Source organism: Cheilinus undulatus, linkage group 23, assembly GCF_018320785.1.
Source record: "Cheilinus undulatus linkage group 23, ASM1832078v1, whole genome shotgun sequence".
Lineage (NCBI taxonomy): Eukaryota > Metazoa > Chordata > Actinopteri > Labriformes > Labridae > Cheilinus > Cheilinus undulatus.
Window position 1 is genome coordinate 8,022,928 of NC_054887.1, and position 14,144 is coordinate 8,037,071.

Here is a 14,144-nt window from a genome sequence, read left to right on the forward strand (position 1 = left end):
TCTGACCACAGAAGTGTGAATCCCACACACAATAATAATCTTGACACATCCAAGGCCATGTTCATTCCTTTAATTCATATCTGGAGCATGAGTAGTGCACACTTTATGTGAGTTACATTTGCATTACTTTAACTTAAACATGTAAATGTAAATCTTATGACAAAGAAGACCAAAATAAAAGAAATGTAACTACAAATGTGACGTAGTGATGTCATTAATACTGACTACTCATAGAGGCATAAGGCTGTGAAGACAAAGATCTTCAGAGGGGTATAAATGTGCATTTCAGTGCTCATACATTGTGGTCAGTGGTTAGTGAGGTTATTAGTCCCTTGTGATTATCACTTAACCTCAACTAGAGTTTAGATTGGCCCCAATATCCCAGCCAGGCCCATGCACATTCCCTCTAATTCTGTCCCATGCTACTAACAGTATTTAAGGATCTAAGCCTGCTCTAAATCCAGCATTTTTGACAAGTCAGCTCTTACAACTAAAGTTTAATGAATGCCAGAAATCTGATCAGAGATCTTAACGAGGGTGAAGCATATGAAAACATATGACAGTCATGGCAAATTTTGTTGCTTCTAAGAAGAGCAGCAAGGATGACAAGTGACAGCGCCGACATCGATGCAGGATGAGTCCTATGGAGAGCATCGGCCCGTTACCATACTGCAGTCTGAACTACTCTGACTAGGGGTGTAACGGTGCTGGGATTTGTCGTTCTGGGGTTGCAGTTTGGTGCATGTAGTCACATGAATACGTCAACAATTAAAAACGTAAAAAAATTTGACAAACCAAGCCTAAAAATCTATGTGGCAGCAATGTTAGTGTTTTCTACTGCTATTAAACAACAAACGAAGAAGCCAGGAAAACATAATATACTATGAAGAAGAGCTAGCACCCGCTGCACGAGAAGCAAGACCCGTTGGCTTGTTCTCCCCCTGCTCATCATCTGTGAAAGCAGAAAGGGTCAGAGATGTTGCTGATGCCTGTAGGAGTAGAGAACACCGACCCCAAGCGTGTATTTAAGCGCTCAGCTCAGACGCAATTACAAATTCCCACCCTGTGTTAACAGAACTAGTGTGTAGTCCTTCACTAAAATACACGAGTCCAGATTTTGCACACTGCACTGGCTTTTTAACCACAACAGTGTCACAGCAAAATTAATAAGTCATACATTTCATACATTTCTGTAAAATGCACATATTTTAATTTGTATTTTATACTGTATTCATTTTTATTCTGTCAAATCAGGAGATGTTGGGCTCTTAACTTCTGTTTTTTATTTTGCATTTTTCCACTCTTTTTGTCTCTTGTTTAATACATCATAGGCTGTACCAACTAACTAGTGTTAGTTTAAATAATAATAATTAGAGAAGGAAATTAAAAATTTTGGAGGTTATGTTTCCTTTTTATCAATGAACCAATACCATATCAAACCATGACCACAAAACCAAAATACAAACCAAACCGTGACCTCTGTGAACCGTTACACCCCTAGTTCTGACACTTACTGGGTAAACAGATTTACATTACAACATAAGATTAACTTAAGTTTTTGCTTTTTTTCCCTTCCATCTGTTTGCATAATTGCACACAGTAGCTCCGCGTGGACACCAAGATTATTATAGTTAACTAAAACTAACTAAATAACTAAAACTAAAAGGTAAACATTGGTTTGGTTAACTGAAACTCAAAAACTAAGCTTTACCAACAAAAAACTAAAACTTGACTCTTGGCTTACAAAACTAATTCTAAAGGAATGAAATTAGAGACAAATCTCCCTAGTTGTAGTCACGGACAGCAGCATACTGACTGACTGAGAGTGTAAAATGGCCTGATTTAATTGAAGTCTTCATATAATGGTAATTTCAGGGCTAGTATGTATACAAACATCAAAATTCAATAAATTAAATAAAAACTGAAAAGCTTTTTTGGGTCAGGTATTCTGAAAAAACTAAAACTAACACTAAAACTAGGAAAAAATGTTACTTGAACGAAGCATTTTTGCAAAATAACAACACTAACAAACCAGCAGTAAAACAAATTAAAACTAAAGTAAAAACTATATAAAAATAAAACGATGAAAAATCCAAAGCTGGTACAACCTTGGTGCACACATGTTGATCAGGCTGGCAGAGCCACTATTAAACAGTTTTATTATTCACCTCATTAAGTTAAAAACTCACTGATAGAAAAGAGCGTCATGTTCCTAAATTAACTGTTCAGCGAGTAATTTTTACTGAAAAGATCTCTTATTCAATTCAAGAGCTGCAGCTGGTCATAATTTTTGTTGCACATGTAGAAGTCTGTTAGATGCGACAGGAAATTTAGACTAAAACACCAAAATCTACCGTAAAATATAGTTTGGTAAGTGAACTCACTTTTGTGATTGTTCATGCAGTTATTATGGCAGCATAGCATTTATTTGGCGTCAGGCTCTGACTTCATCACTCTTTTTACCCTCAATTGGAGCCTCCAGGTGGATGCTGGGGCGGAGGTGGGTTGAAAGAGAGAGCACAGTGCTGATTCAAGGCAGAGCTGGCAATTACAAATCAGAGGGAGAGCCTGAAAATCTTGCAGCTTAAAAAGACAACTGAATTAGGAGGATGTGCATCATGTGAGTTGATTAAGATGCATGTCAGGTGTGAATCAGCAGGCTGGAGATTAACTAGCTAGCCAGTGTCGCTGTGCTGCTTTGTCTGACAGTATGTCTGATATCTTTGACTCCCCTTCAGCTTGGCTCAGCCCCAGGCAGAAGGGTGAGGATCCTGGCCTCAGCTGCCTCTAGGCCACAGGCTTGGGCAGAGAATCTAACCTCTTCTACTCTAGCTTCTTCCCTGGACACAGTTAACAGCCTGTTTCTTAAAAAAAAAACAAATCTCAATGAAGCATTCACAGCTTATGAAGAGCTCTAAGGCACCTCCAACCTCTCACACGTTTTAAGCCACATTTGTAGTTTAGTCTGCATCATACTAAATTAAATTATTTAAAAAATTGCCTACGTAAAATAACCAAGTGGTCAAAGATCCTGTGAAAATTATCTATATACAAGGTAATAATTAAATACATAAAAAAATAAATTAACAAAACTATCTAGAGATATACATCTGAGTGGGATTTAATGCCCACTTTCTGAGTGCACATACAGTGTTCTCCAAAATGTGACATCTTCGTTCCTGATCTTTTCTCAGCTGGAGCTGCAAAAAAGAGAAATACAGGAGAGAATTTTAAAAATGATGAAAAATGTTGAAAATGCACCGAAATCATGACAGATTATTGTAGTTACCTATCAGCAGCATCCTGGTCAGCTTCGTCGTCTGTTCTTGACACGGATGCTCGAAGTTTTATGGGATCTAAAAAACAGAAACAATGAGTTAAATTAAGCAGCATGAAACTCACTCAATGTGCACAAATAAAGCAAGATAAATTAAGGTCCCTGCACCCTGAATCCAGCGGATCTGTGTCGCCGGGCCGTAGCCCTGCTCGTTCTTGGCAGCTATCCGGAAAACCACGGCAGGCCGGTTGGAGGCAGAGCAGTCAATGTGGGCGTTGTCCAGGTTAGCGGAGCTGACGGAGCAGGACATCTTGGTTCCCCTGTAGATCCTGATGAAGGCCATCTGACTAGGACGCTCGGAGCTGCTGGAGCGGCTCTTCTTCACCGCCATATACATGGAATACTCCAGAATCCGACCTGATGGAGAAGAGGGAGCCTCCCATGTGATGTGGACTGAGTCGCTTCCCTGAAAAATCAAGAAAATCTTTAGCTACAGTTTTTCTTTAGTCTACAGCCCAGTTCAGACAAAGATTCATAACAGTAGAAGAGAAACTGTTGCAACAGGCTGCTGTGCAAAGTCTGTTAGTTCACAACTCTGAAACTGGAGAAGTTGAATTTCAATAGTGACCACTCTCTGTGCTTCAGATCCCACTATCCATTTTCCATTTTTCTTGTAGCTGCATATAACTTGGGGTTTATGCATACTGAGCTCTGGACTTTCACGTAGTTTTTTCAGGCACACATCCGGAACCCAAGGAAAATGGCTTTGTGGCCTACTTTAGAGTCCCAACCCACCAGCATCAGTCAAAGGGTTAAGAGGGGCTGGTGTAAACTCTAAGAGGAGGCAAGACTTATTAGACTACTGACACTGGAATTCACTAGGGAAGCAGCTGATGATACCTCCTCTCTAACTATTAAGTCTGACTAAAGACAAACATTCTGCAGTCTTTGACCAATATATCTCATTTCACAGGCTAGGGAAGTTTAAGGTGATTGCTTTTCAAGGAAAGCAGAGGGTAACTACAACAATTCAAATTGACAAAACATCAAAGTGTACTTAACTATTGCATAGTGGCTGTTGAAACTGTTGACATACCTTGTGTTCTTAAAAAACCTTTAAAATAGTTCATACTTTCCCACTCCTTCACAACATTGCCTTTCTTTCAGAGTCAAAAATCCTCGTGCCCTACCTTTGTGATTCTGACAGCAGAGGGCGCTCCAGGGAAGCCAGGCTGGCAGGTTTTGAACTCGCTGACTTGGCTGAAGTCTCCCTGTCCGTAACAGTTGATGCCTGCTACTCTGAACCTGTAGGTCTGACCTGGACTCAGCTCCTGCTTCTCTCTGTTCTGGTAGTCCTGAGGTCCAGGCAGCTTTCTCTGAAGGAAAGGCTAATGGGGAAACAAAGGATTAAGATCAGATTAAGAACTCATGTTTTGGCAAGAAAGCAAGAAAAATGAAGGCAAGGTTCAATTATAAAACACTGTATAGTTTCAACTATTGTTGGATACTTAATTAACATTATTTGTAGTGATCTTTTTCAAAAATGTTGCTGTATCAGACAGAAAAACTAAAGCATACTGCATTCTTTTTAAGACGTAATACTTACTAAGACCTATTCAAAGAAAAAAATAATGAAATCTCTGCACTACACAGCATTAGTACTTAAAGACTTCAAGGTTTTAATAACCATTATCCCGAGTTACAGCCTTTTTTGTATATCTGGCAAATCAACTCACTACTGTTGTTTACTCCTGTCTACTAATCCCTGAATTTGTATTCCTTCCTTGTGAATAAAACGTAACATGCTTCATAAATAAAAGCAAATATAAATGTTGTGAACTGTCAAGAGAAGGCAAATCCACAAGAAAAGAGTTCAAAATAAGTCATAAAATACTGAAACTAGACAGATTAGATACAAGTATTATATGTCTAAATAATGAGAACCAATGAGTCAAAAGACTTTTTAAGACACTTTAAGACCTAAATTTTAGGTCTAAATTTCAAATATCTCACACTATTAAGGCATTTTCAGGACATTCATGAATCCTGGAGGAGAGGCAGGGAAGATGGTGTGGATGGTGCAGCAAAGAGCAGAACTGGAATCAAAACCCAGCCAGCTGCAGATTAAATCAGTAAAATTTAACCTTGACAAATAAAACAGTCCAGTAGTGTTTTACCTCTTTTGCATTTGGTGTTCGGCTGCTGATGGCAGTGGTCGTTTGCTCACTGTCAGCGGGTAGAAAGTAATGGTGAACCTCAGAGAAGAGTGTTTTGAAGACACCAGCATCATACCAAACAGATTCTTCTGGAGCCTTCTGCAATTAGAAATAAAAGCTTAGAGTCCTGAATTTAACCACGCCAGATAAGGATGGACAGCTGATTTAGCCCAGATTTGGTACGACATCAACATCAGATTATTTGTCTAATAATCCACAAGTGTGTTATGTCAATACAATTATTTAGCTCATGTCTAAGCCTCTTCTAAGAGAGCTAATAACTACAGTAGGGCCGTGTCTCTGACCTTATCAGTTTGGCTGAAATCTGAGGTCTTGTCAGCTGAATCGGGCTGTTTCTCTGTAAAGGCAAAAGGACACCAACAGTGAGCGTTGCTTCATAAAACCTTCAGCCTACCGTGGTCTTGATTATCTGAGCTTGAGGGTCATATTTACCTGACTGCTGGTGGGCCGAGTCACTTTTCTCTGCTGTTGCTGCCTCCTGTCCTTCTTCAAATAACACACAGAGGGTCAGAGGATCAAGCTTAGAAATTTCAGTAACACTCTTTGTGAAACAAGCTTATTTATCTAGCTCTGCACAGCTGGAAAAACGAGAGCTTTTTCAAAACTATATCTCTATTTCCTCTTTTTCCCCATTTATCTGCCTCTTGGAAATGATTATGTCTGTTTTTTAAGTCTCAGGAGTGTTTAGGGCTGAAATTTCAGTGTAAAAACTAAAAAAAACAAATAGATGTAATCATTTCCAAAATTCATAGCATGACTCCAACAAAGTTTGCTTTTATAGCCTTTCAAAACAAGATTTATATTCTCTTTTTTCACATTTATCTGCTTGCAACATCCTGCAACCAGCTGTCCACAGCTTGACAAGCTGAAATGAGGCATCAGACGGTTTGACTCGAGTTGCAGTGCCTCAGCTCAGACTGCTGGGACTGTCAGACTGTTGCGTCGAAAATCTTCGGTCTGGACTGAGACAGACACAAAAATCATATTCAGCCTTTTAAATACTTGGCATCAAAACTCACTGTCTTTAGTCCCAGTACTCATCCCTCCTTCTGCTCTGCTCTGTGTTGTGCCATTGGATGATTTGTCTGTCGTGTCCTGCTGTTGTGAAACAACCCAAAATTCAGAGAGAGAGAGGAAGGCAAAAGATTTGTGATTGAAATGCACATGTAAGTGGGCCTTTTTAAAACACAACACTCATATTTTTCACATCAAACCACAAGAATTATATTTACTCTTATCATTCTAATGTGAAACATAAATCAACTAAAAATGCAGCAGTATCTAATAACACTACTGGTCTGTTGATTACCAATAAATGTTTTGCTTTAAACATATGACAACATTTATTTACAAAGTAAAGTCACTACCTGGGCCAATGCTTTTGAGTCTTTATTAGTGGCTCTTTCAGTTTGAGATTGAAGGGACTGAACACCTGAAAAAGAAGAAAATCACCCAGAAATGATATAAATGTTTCCAAGCCTGGCAGAAAAATGAACATGTGCATTATTCTCACCTGCAGAGTCTTTATCTTTCCCCTCCCTTCCTTCAGCTGCACCTGGATTCAGAGGTGCAGCAGGTGGATCCCCGGCTGCAGAGCTGGGAGGACGCACAGGCTGGATTTGAAGGAGGTAGCAGTCTGCTGCCGCCAGGGGGCGCCATGCTACATGGAGCATGCTGACTGTAGATTTGACCAGTAACACTGCCTCTGGAACTGTTGGCAGAGCTTAAGGCAGAATATAAAAATTAAGCACCTTTTATACAAGCATTGAAATATTTTAGAAACCTCTACAGAATCTGAGTGTTTAAAAATGCACCCCATCCCCTAATTCTCAGGCTCATAATCATAATTTTTTAAACTAAGACATCAGTCAAAGTATGATCTCAGCTCTCACCTGTCTCCAGGAACCAGAGGTCCTTGCAGCAGACCTGGTAGTTCCAGTTCTTGCGGTATCCATCACGCCCGCTCCAAATGTACAGCCTGGACCCAACGGTGGTAGCACAGTGGCCAGCTCTAGCTCCAGGTCTGCAGGCATAGGGGTCATCAGTCTGAGGTCCCTGGCTCTGCAGCTGGGACTCTATGTCATCCTGCTCCTCTGGGCCCAGGTTCTCCCAGCACAAAGTGTCTGAGGCAAGAAACAGGGCAACAGTGAACTGTAGGAACCCGTGAGAAACATCACAATTTAAGAGAACGAAGAGGTGGAGTAGGCAGCTTGGTGCGAAGGCAATGGAAGCAAAAACATTTACAAAAGGAAAATATTCCAATCAGGCAAAGCATTAGTAAAGTAACTCAAGTAAAAACAATAACTCGCTTTCCCTGAAGAGCTGAACATTAGACACATGCAATAAAAATCTGAGTTCTTAAAGGGCAACAAAAAATCAAGTTCTATCAACTGAACAATCACAGAAAGAAAAGGGGTGTGGCGGGTATTGAAGTGGCACTATAGTATGCATGCATGCATACTATCGCCTGTGCTGGTCATATGAAAAAATTGGCATCAGCTCTGCCCACAGTGGATTTTCCTCAATACTTCCTGTTTGCAGCGACACATCAGCTCAAACCGACTTAACATGGAAAAATTAGGCTTTTTGCATGCAGCTCTCCCTAAAAGCTTCAGGAGTTTTGTGCAAGCTAAAAAGCAGTTAAGACTCCAGTTGTGATGAAAATGCTGATATATATGTGGGATAAATATTGAGAAATGGACAAACCTAAGTTGAGTACACTTAAGGAGTTCGTGCAGATCCATTCAGTTCCTTCAGCATTGTGTTTTCCTGACTCTGGAATGGGAATCCAGCCACCAAAAACATACATCCTGCAGACAGAAGGACACTTAACAGTCAGTACTTTTTAACAGTCAAGTCTGGTCTAGAGTCAAATAAAAGCTTGAAATCAGCTCAAAGAATTACAACACTAAAGAAGGATTCTTTACTTGTTTCCAATAACATTTGCAGAGTGAAGGCTTCTGGGAAGAGGTGTAGCACCCCTGGTTTCAGGCATGGACCAAACCATGGTTTCTGCAGAAAGGAACATTATTTATACAGGAGTTTGAATATTGCACAAAGATAGTGCTCAGTGCAATTTAAAAAAGCAAATATAAACATAGTATGGCTTTGAATTCATAATCGGAAATGAAATTACAACTGAAAGATGCAAATCATTTTAGTTTTGTTAGCAAAACTAAAAATAACTGACTTATTACTTAATAACTGAAAGTTAATCTGTTAAAAAGAGGATGTCTCACCGAGATCGAGCTGCCAGAGATCATCTAACCGGGACCCTTGCATCCCTCCAAAGATGTAGAGCTTTGGGGAGCCAAGTCCAGTGTAAGTAACCGAGGTGTGAGATTCCCGAGCTGAGGGACCACCACCTTTTGTCTCTGGGATGCTCCACCCTCGTGCTCCAGAAACAGACTGCAGTTCCAGCTCATAGAAATCATCCATGTATCTAAGATGGAAAAGAAGTCCAAATCATTCATCAATCCACCTCTTTGATGGAGCTCATATACCTACAGATTATATGATGGCTGGCAGGTACAACCGGTCCTCCTGTATAGATGCCTCTTTTAAAAATGTTCTGCCATGTTCAGTTTTTGCAAAGTACCTTGGTACATTGCCATTGGGATCTTCACTGTCATTGGCCAGCCCTCCAAACAGGTAGCACTTGTTACCCACAAGAGAGAAGCTGTGTCCAATCCGTGGACAAGGAAGGGAGCCGTTCTTTGGTGCTCTGGGCTTCAGCTTCTTCCACAGCCAGCGACTAGCCTGAGCCACACACAAATTCAACAGTGGATAATTTTGTTCATAGGAGCAACAGGATAAAACTCATCATTGGAGAAATACGACAGCAGGCATTACCTGAAGCTCATAAATGCTGTTTGTGTATTTCCCAAACTCAACCATGCCTCCAAAGACCAGTATTCTGGTACCTTCACAGACGAAACCATGGGCAGCACAGCCAGGCGGGATGTCACCCCGCACCGCAGGCAGGAACCACTGCTTTGAGACTGGGAGAAGTATCAGATTTTTGTCAAACATGAAATCAAAGCAAGCGAAAGCTGTTTTTTAAGTCTAAATGAAGAACATGGAGGCAGTAGCTCCATTTTCAACCAAAGTAGTACAACCATATGGCTATCAGTGGGTTAATGCTGCTCAGTGCCCTTGAGACCCCTTTAAAGGGTCAGTGTGATGTACTACTTTATGCCTATAATAACAAAATAATCAGAAGATTAATAACTATATAGGCAACTTTGATATATGATATTTCTCCACTGTGGGTAAATCTGTCAAAATACAATGCATCTGTAGTTCTTCTGCCTCTCTGCTGTAGAAAGCAGGGACCCCAGGTTTGGCAGAGTGCTGAGAACACACTTCCATGACTTGGTACCAGATTTAGGCAAGAGAATAAAATGCCTGAACTACAAAACTACAATGTGAGGACTTATAATAGACTAAAACTAGAGTAAAATATTTGAGTAAATGCCTAAAATGTGACTAAAACTAAAAGCCATGTCATCAAAAGACTAAGAACGAGGCTAAATTAAAAATAATTGTCAAAATGATTAATGGTACAGTCATTTTAGCCCTGAGTTAAAAGTACAAAATGATCAAATAACTAGGGTAAATAGCAGGAGTACAAAGTAACAAGTTACATTTACTCGAGTACTGTTATTGAGTAGTTTTATTGGGTGCTCTTACTTTTTTAGTACATTCTGAAATTAGACCTATACTTCTACTTAAGCAGGTTTTAACCAGAGTTAAGTAGCATACTCCTGTACTTCTCCACCTCTGTTGTTGCAGTTCTTTTGCTCATGTTTCTGATGGGTTGCTGTTGTTGATGTGAGACACAGTTGCACCATGAATGAAGTCATCCACTGAGTTAGAGTTCCCATCTGTGATTTTAAGTGTTCATAAAAAATGCACAGTGCATTATCATCCTCAGTATAAATAGCTTCTCTGCTTTGTTCTTGCCAGCAGAGGCCAACATTGCCTCAGATTTTCAGGAGTTACTGCAGCTCTAACATATTATCACGGGTGTACTGTACTTGATGACTGTAATTAAGTAGTTTTATTGGGTACTTGTTCTTTTCAGAGTACATTTTGAAATTATTTAGTACTTTTACTTCTACTAAAGTTTTAACCAGAGTAGCTGTTAGGGGAGCACCGATCGCAATTTTCTGGCCGATCACCGATCTTTAAAAAGCCTGACCTGTCGATTCCGATTTTGGCCGATACTGACTTTTTTTAATAACTGACAGCTTACAACTTCAATGTTCCTATCTTATTTTATTGAAAAACATTGAACAATACTCATGAAACAATGACAAACTTGTTGTTTTACCTGCACATGAGGTAGTTCTTTCAAATATAAATGAGAAGTTTAGAGCATTGCTGTCCAAACTACTAAATTATATCAGTTCCTTTAGTCTTTCATTTTTCACATTTTTAGTAGGTAGAGGTAGATAAGATCAGTGGATAAGATCGATTTCATATGCAAGTATCGCTCGATCGCCGATCCCCCAAAATTAAGGAAATCAGCGCCAATCGATCGGTGCACCCCTAGTAACTGTTATTTTACTTTAGTACAATATTCTTGTACTTTTACCACCTCTGTTGACTACACAGCAGCACAAAGCTAGAGAATGGCTCCACATCAAATCTCACAACAGCAGGAGTGTTGATATCTCAGAGTTGATTTTAACTCTCAGAATGTATTTTTAACTCCACTTTGATTGTTTGGCCTTCAATATTGGAGTTTCTTTATTAATGTTTATGGTGGGTTATTGTTTTGATGTGAGACACACTGGCACCATGAGTTAAGTTATCCACTGAGTTGGAGTCCCATCTATGTGTACTTAACACTTTCAAAGTGTAGTTTAACTATATGTGGTGTGGACGAGTATATATACTTTTTTCTGTGTATTTTACCTTATTAGTGAGTTGTGATTTTACTTGAATGACCTGGTTGGAGATTCTTTTCTCTTGCCAGTGAGGAAAGATGATAATTTAATCCTCAGAGACTACTTACAACTTAAAGTAAACTTTAAATCTGTACTTTTTACTTTTACTTGAGTAGAAGTATAGATCAGTACTTTTACTTTTAATCATAACAACACTAACAGTACTTTTCTTCGAGTACATTGTCGTTTTCCCACCCATGATAAATATCCATTTACACCATGCTGACCAGTGGAGGGGGAAACGATGTAGCTGCCGCTAACTAGCCAGCTGAAGTAACGGTATGCCGCTCATCTTATCAGCTACTTTCGAGCAACAATTCCAAAGTACCACGACTGGCATAATGAAAGGATAATAAAGATCTGTTCAATTAAAAAAGTTGAAAAGGTTGAAGATAAGAATGCACAGGTATGAGTTGTCTTTTTAACCACTGCTAGGCTAAAAACATTAGCCGCTACTCTGCTAGTTAGCTTCCAGCTAATGTTAGCCTACCAGTGTTGTAAACATGGAGGTGCTCTGCTATCCCTTCGTTTCCACCACCGAAAACAATAATCAGCTCCCGTATTGTCGCTGCTCGGTGTCCGTGCCTGGACCGAGGTATCACTCCTGCAACGGAATTTATTTTCCTCCACTGTGGCTCCTTGTTATCAGTACTCATTTTCCTAATGGGGAGCCCCAAGTTTGGCGCTGTTGACGTTTTGAACGAGGAGGAGGAGCCTAGGACGGACCAGGAAATTCACTCAGAGAGTAGAAAGGAGGAGAGATGTCTCACTCTGTCTTATTTATCGAGTATCAAGACGTGGTTGGATGCTTGATTAACTTATTTCTCTTAATGAGGTATTGCATTTATTTACAGAGTTTCCATTTAATGTTAAACTAATTTACTTATTCATATAATTCTGAAATTAGTTATTATCAAGTGAATTAAATATTTCTGTTATTTTCTGTGACAGCCAACGCCTTTCAAAACGAAGAACACACATGTAAATAAACATGCACATTTTCCTTGGATAGATGGAGACATGGCCTTCAAAGTAAAAGCACATCATTGACTTTTGCCACACTTTTGTTTTCCCAGCACACATTCGATACCCACTGAAAATGGCTTCACAACCCACTTTTGGGTCCTGACCCACCAACTGAGAACCAAGGGTTTACTCCAATATTCAATATTGACATGCCTACTGCCTTAAGGAACCTATTTGGGAGTCCAAGACTAAATTGTTGATTTTCAATTTGTTTTCATGTGAACAGTAAAAAATATCAGGGAAACATCACATGCTGACATGGCCTTTGACCCCATATTGACATGTACAAATAGCCAGGATGGTCCATAGTACAGAGTCTGACGAAACTCCTATGGCATGAAAAAAATCCATACGAATCAATAAAGACACAGGGATCGTCTGTCTACTCAACAAAACAAAATAAACCTAATAACTGTTAAGAATTATTTATTTTTCTGTAATTCTTGTTTTTAATATTTTCTAAAATTGGTTATGTGTCATTGGTCTGCAGATTTTTTTCTCACAAATTGTTTTAGAGGTAGAATTTTTTTTAAGTTCGCTGTGTAAAATTGGCAATACAATTAACATCATTTTGCTTCATCGTCTCACAAATAGACAATCTTTGGGAGTCCCTTAACTTCTAGGCTGCAGCAGCCTGAAGATGCTCCCCCAAAAATATTTCAATACATTAATGAGGTTTTTTGTATGCAACAGGTTGCTGTCAGCTTAATGATTCATTTGCCTAAGACCACATTTGGCTTGGTCCAGGACAGGGTTTTTCAATGTGGGGGTCCCGGCCCCATGGGGAATTGCCAGGGTTGGTAGAGATGTCGTCGAAAGTTGGAAGATAAAAGAAGACAAAATGAAGCAAATGTAAAAATTTACACCAGTGGATGACCAGGATGTTTGAGGGGCAGGGGGAAAATATTTTGAAAAGAGCATTTTAGGTGGAAAAAACAATAAAACTTGTTATGATCAGGAGTTTAATCATGTTCAATCACAATCAACCCATTACACGATTCTAATAAAGCAGATGAGGAATTTTAAACTAACATTTTACAAGCTGCGCAAGGGATGATTTTAATAAGATCAACTTAATACTTAAGAGATAATGGCAGTTTGATACATTTTCTTCACCAAGAAATAGGCACTTTGTCATTTTTTTTTCTACCAACAGGGCACCACAGAGAACAGTTTGTCACTTATGAGGTACTAAAGGGGCACTTAGTCAGATTTTCTCCACTTATACGCCACTAAAGAGGGTACTGCATTAAACCTTGTTTACTGTGAGGATACGAAAGACGGCACTTTGTTAGATTTTGTCCACTAAGAGAACACCAGGGGGCACTTTATCCAAATTTTTCACCTTTCAGGGCATCAGAGTTGGCATTCTGTCAGACTGTGCCTACTTAGAGAACACCAGGGGGCAAACTGGTGTCAAATTGTATCCATTTATAGGGCACTACAGAGGTTACTGTATTAAATTTTGTCCACTACAGGACACCAAAGAGGATAGTTTGTCAATGTTGTCCACTTAAAGGGCACTAAAGAGTGTACTTGGTCAGAATTTGTCCCAAAGAGGGCACTTTGTTAAATTTTGTCCACCAGAGGACACCAGAGGATATTTGGGCATATCTGGTCTAGTTTCAGGGCATCAAAGAAAATACTTTA

The 14,144-nt window shown here is 39.5% G+C and overlaps 1 protein-coding gene across 4 annotated transcripts; it reads right to left on the bottom strand.

The window, feature by feature from the left end:
* Positions 1 to 55: 55 nt before the first annotated feature.
* On the bottom strand, positions 56 to 12,177 carry hcfc2 (host cell factor C2). Of its 4 annotated transcripts, none has more exons than XM_041780581.1 (17): positions 11,959 to 12,177; positions 9,367 to 9,515; positions 9,113 to 9,273; positions 8,754 to 8,956; positions 8,442 to 8,526; positions 8,221 to 8,324; positions 7,407 to 7,637; positions 7,028 to 7,237; positions 6,882 to 6,946; positions 6,534 to 6,609; positions 5,947 to 5,997; positions 5,799 to 5,851; positions 5,455 to 5,592; positions 4,468 to 4,665; positions 3,446 to 3,743; positions 3,290 to 3,356; positions 56 to 3,200 (listed from the first exon to the last, which is right to left on the bottom strand). In XM_041780581.1, the coding sequence occupies exons 1-17, from the start codon at positions 12,122 to 12,124 to the stop codon at positions 3,191 to 3,193; spliced, it is 2,265 nt and encodes a 754-aa protein (XP_041636515.1). In that variant the 5' UTR covers positions 12,125 to 12,177; the 3' UTR covers positions 56 to 3,190. The 4 variants fall into 4 exon arrangements, with proteins under 4 accessions (XP_041636515.1, XP_041636514.1, XP_041636513.1 ...); XM_041780580.1 differs by having other exon boundaries at positions 5,947 to 6,000; XM_041780579.1 differs by having other exon boundaries at positions 6,534 to 6,612.
* Positions 12,178 to 14,144: the final 1,967 nt, after the last annotated feature.

Excerpts from the sequence above, each read along its gene's own strand:
- hcfc2 (XM_041780578.1), bottom strand. The coding sequence starts at position 12,124 with ATGAGTACTGATAACAAGGAGCCACAGTGGAGGAAAATAAATTCCGTT. Across the intron at positions 6,613-6,881 it reads ACTCAAAAGCATTGGCCCAG|CAGGACACGACAGACAAATC; the intron begins GTAGTGACTTTA and ends GTTTCACAACAG. Across the intron at positions 5,852-5,946 it reads CTCGGCCCACCAGCAGTCAG|AGAAACAGCCCGATTCAGCT; the intron begins GTAAATATGACC and ends TTGCCTTTACAG.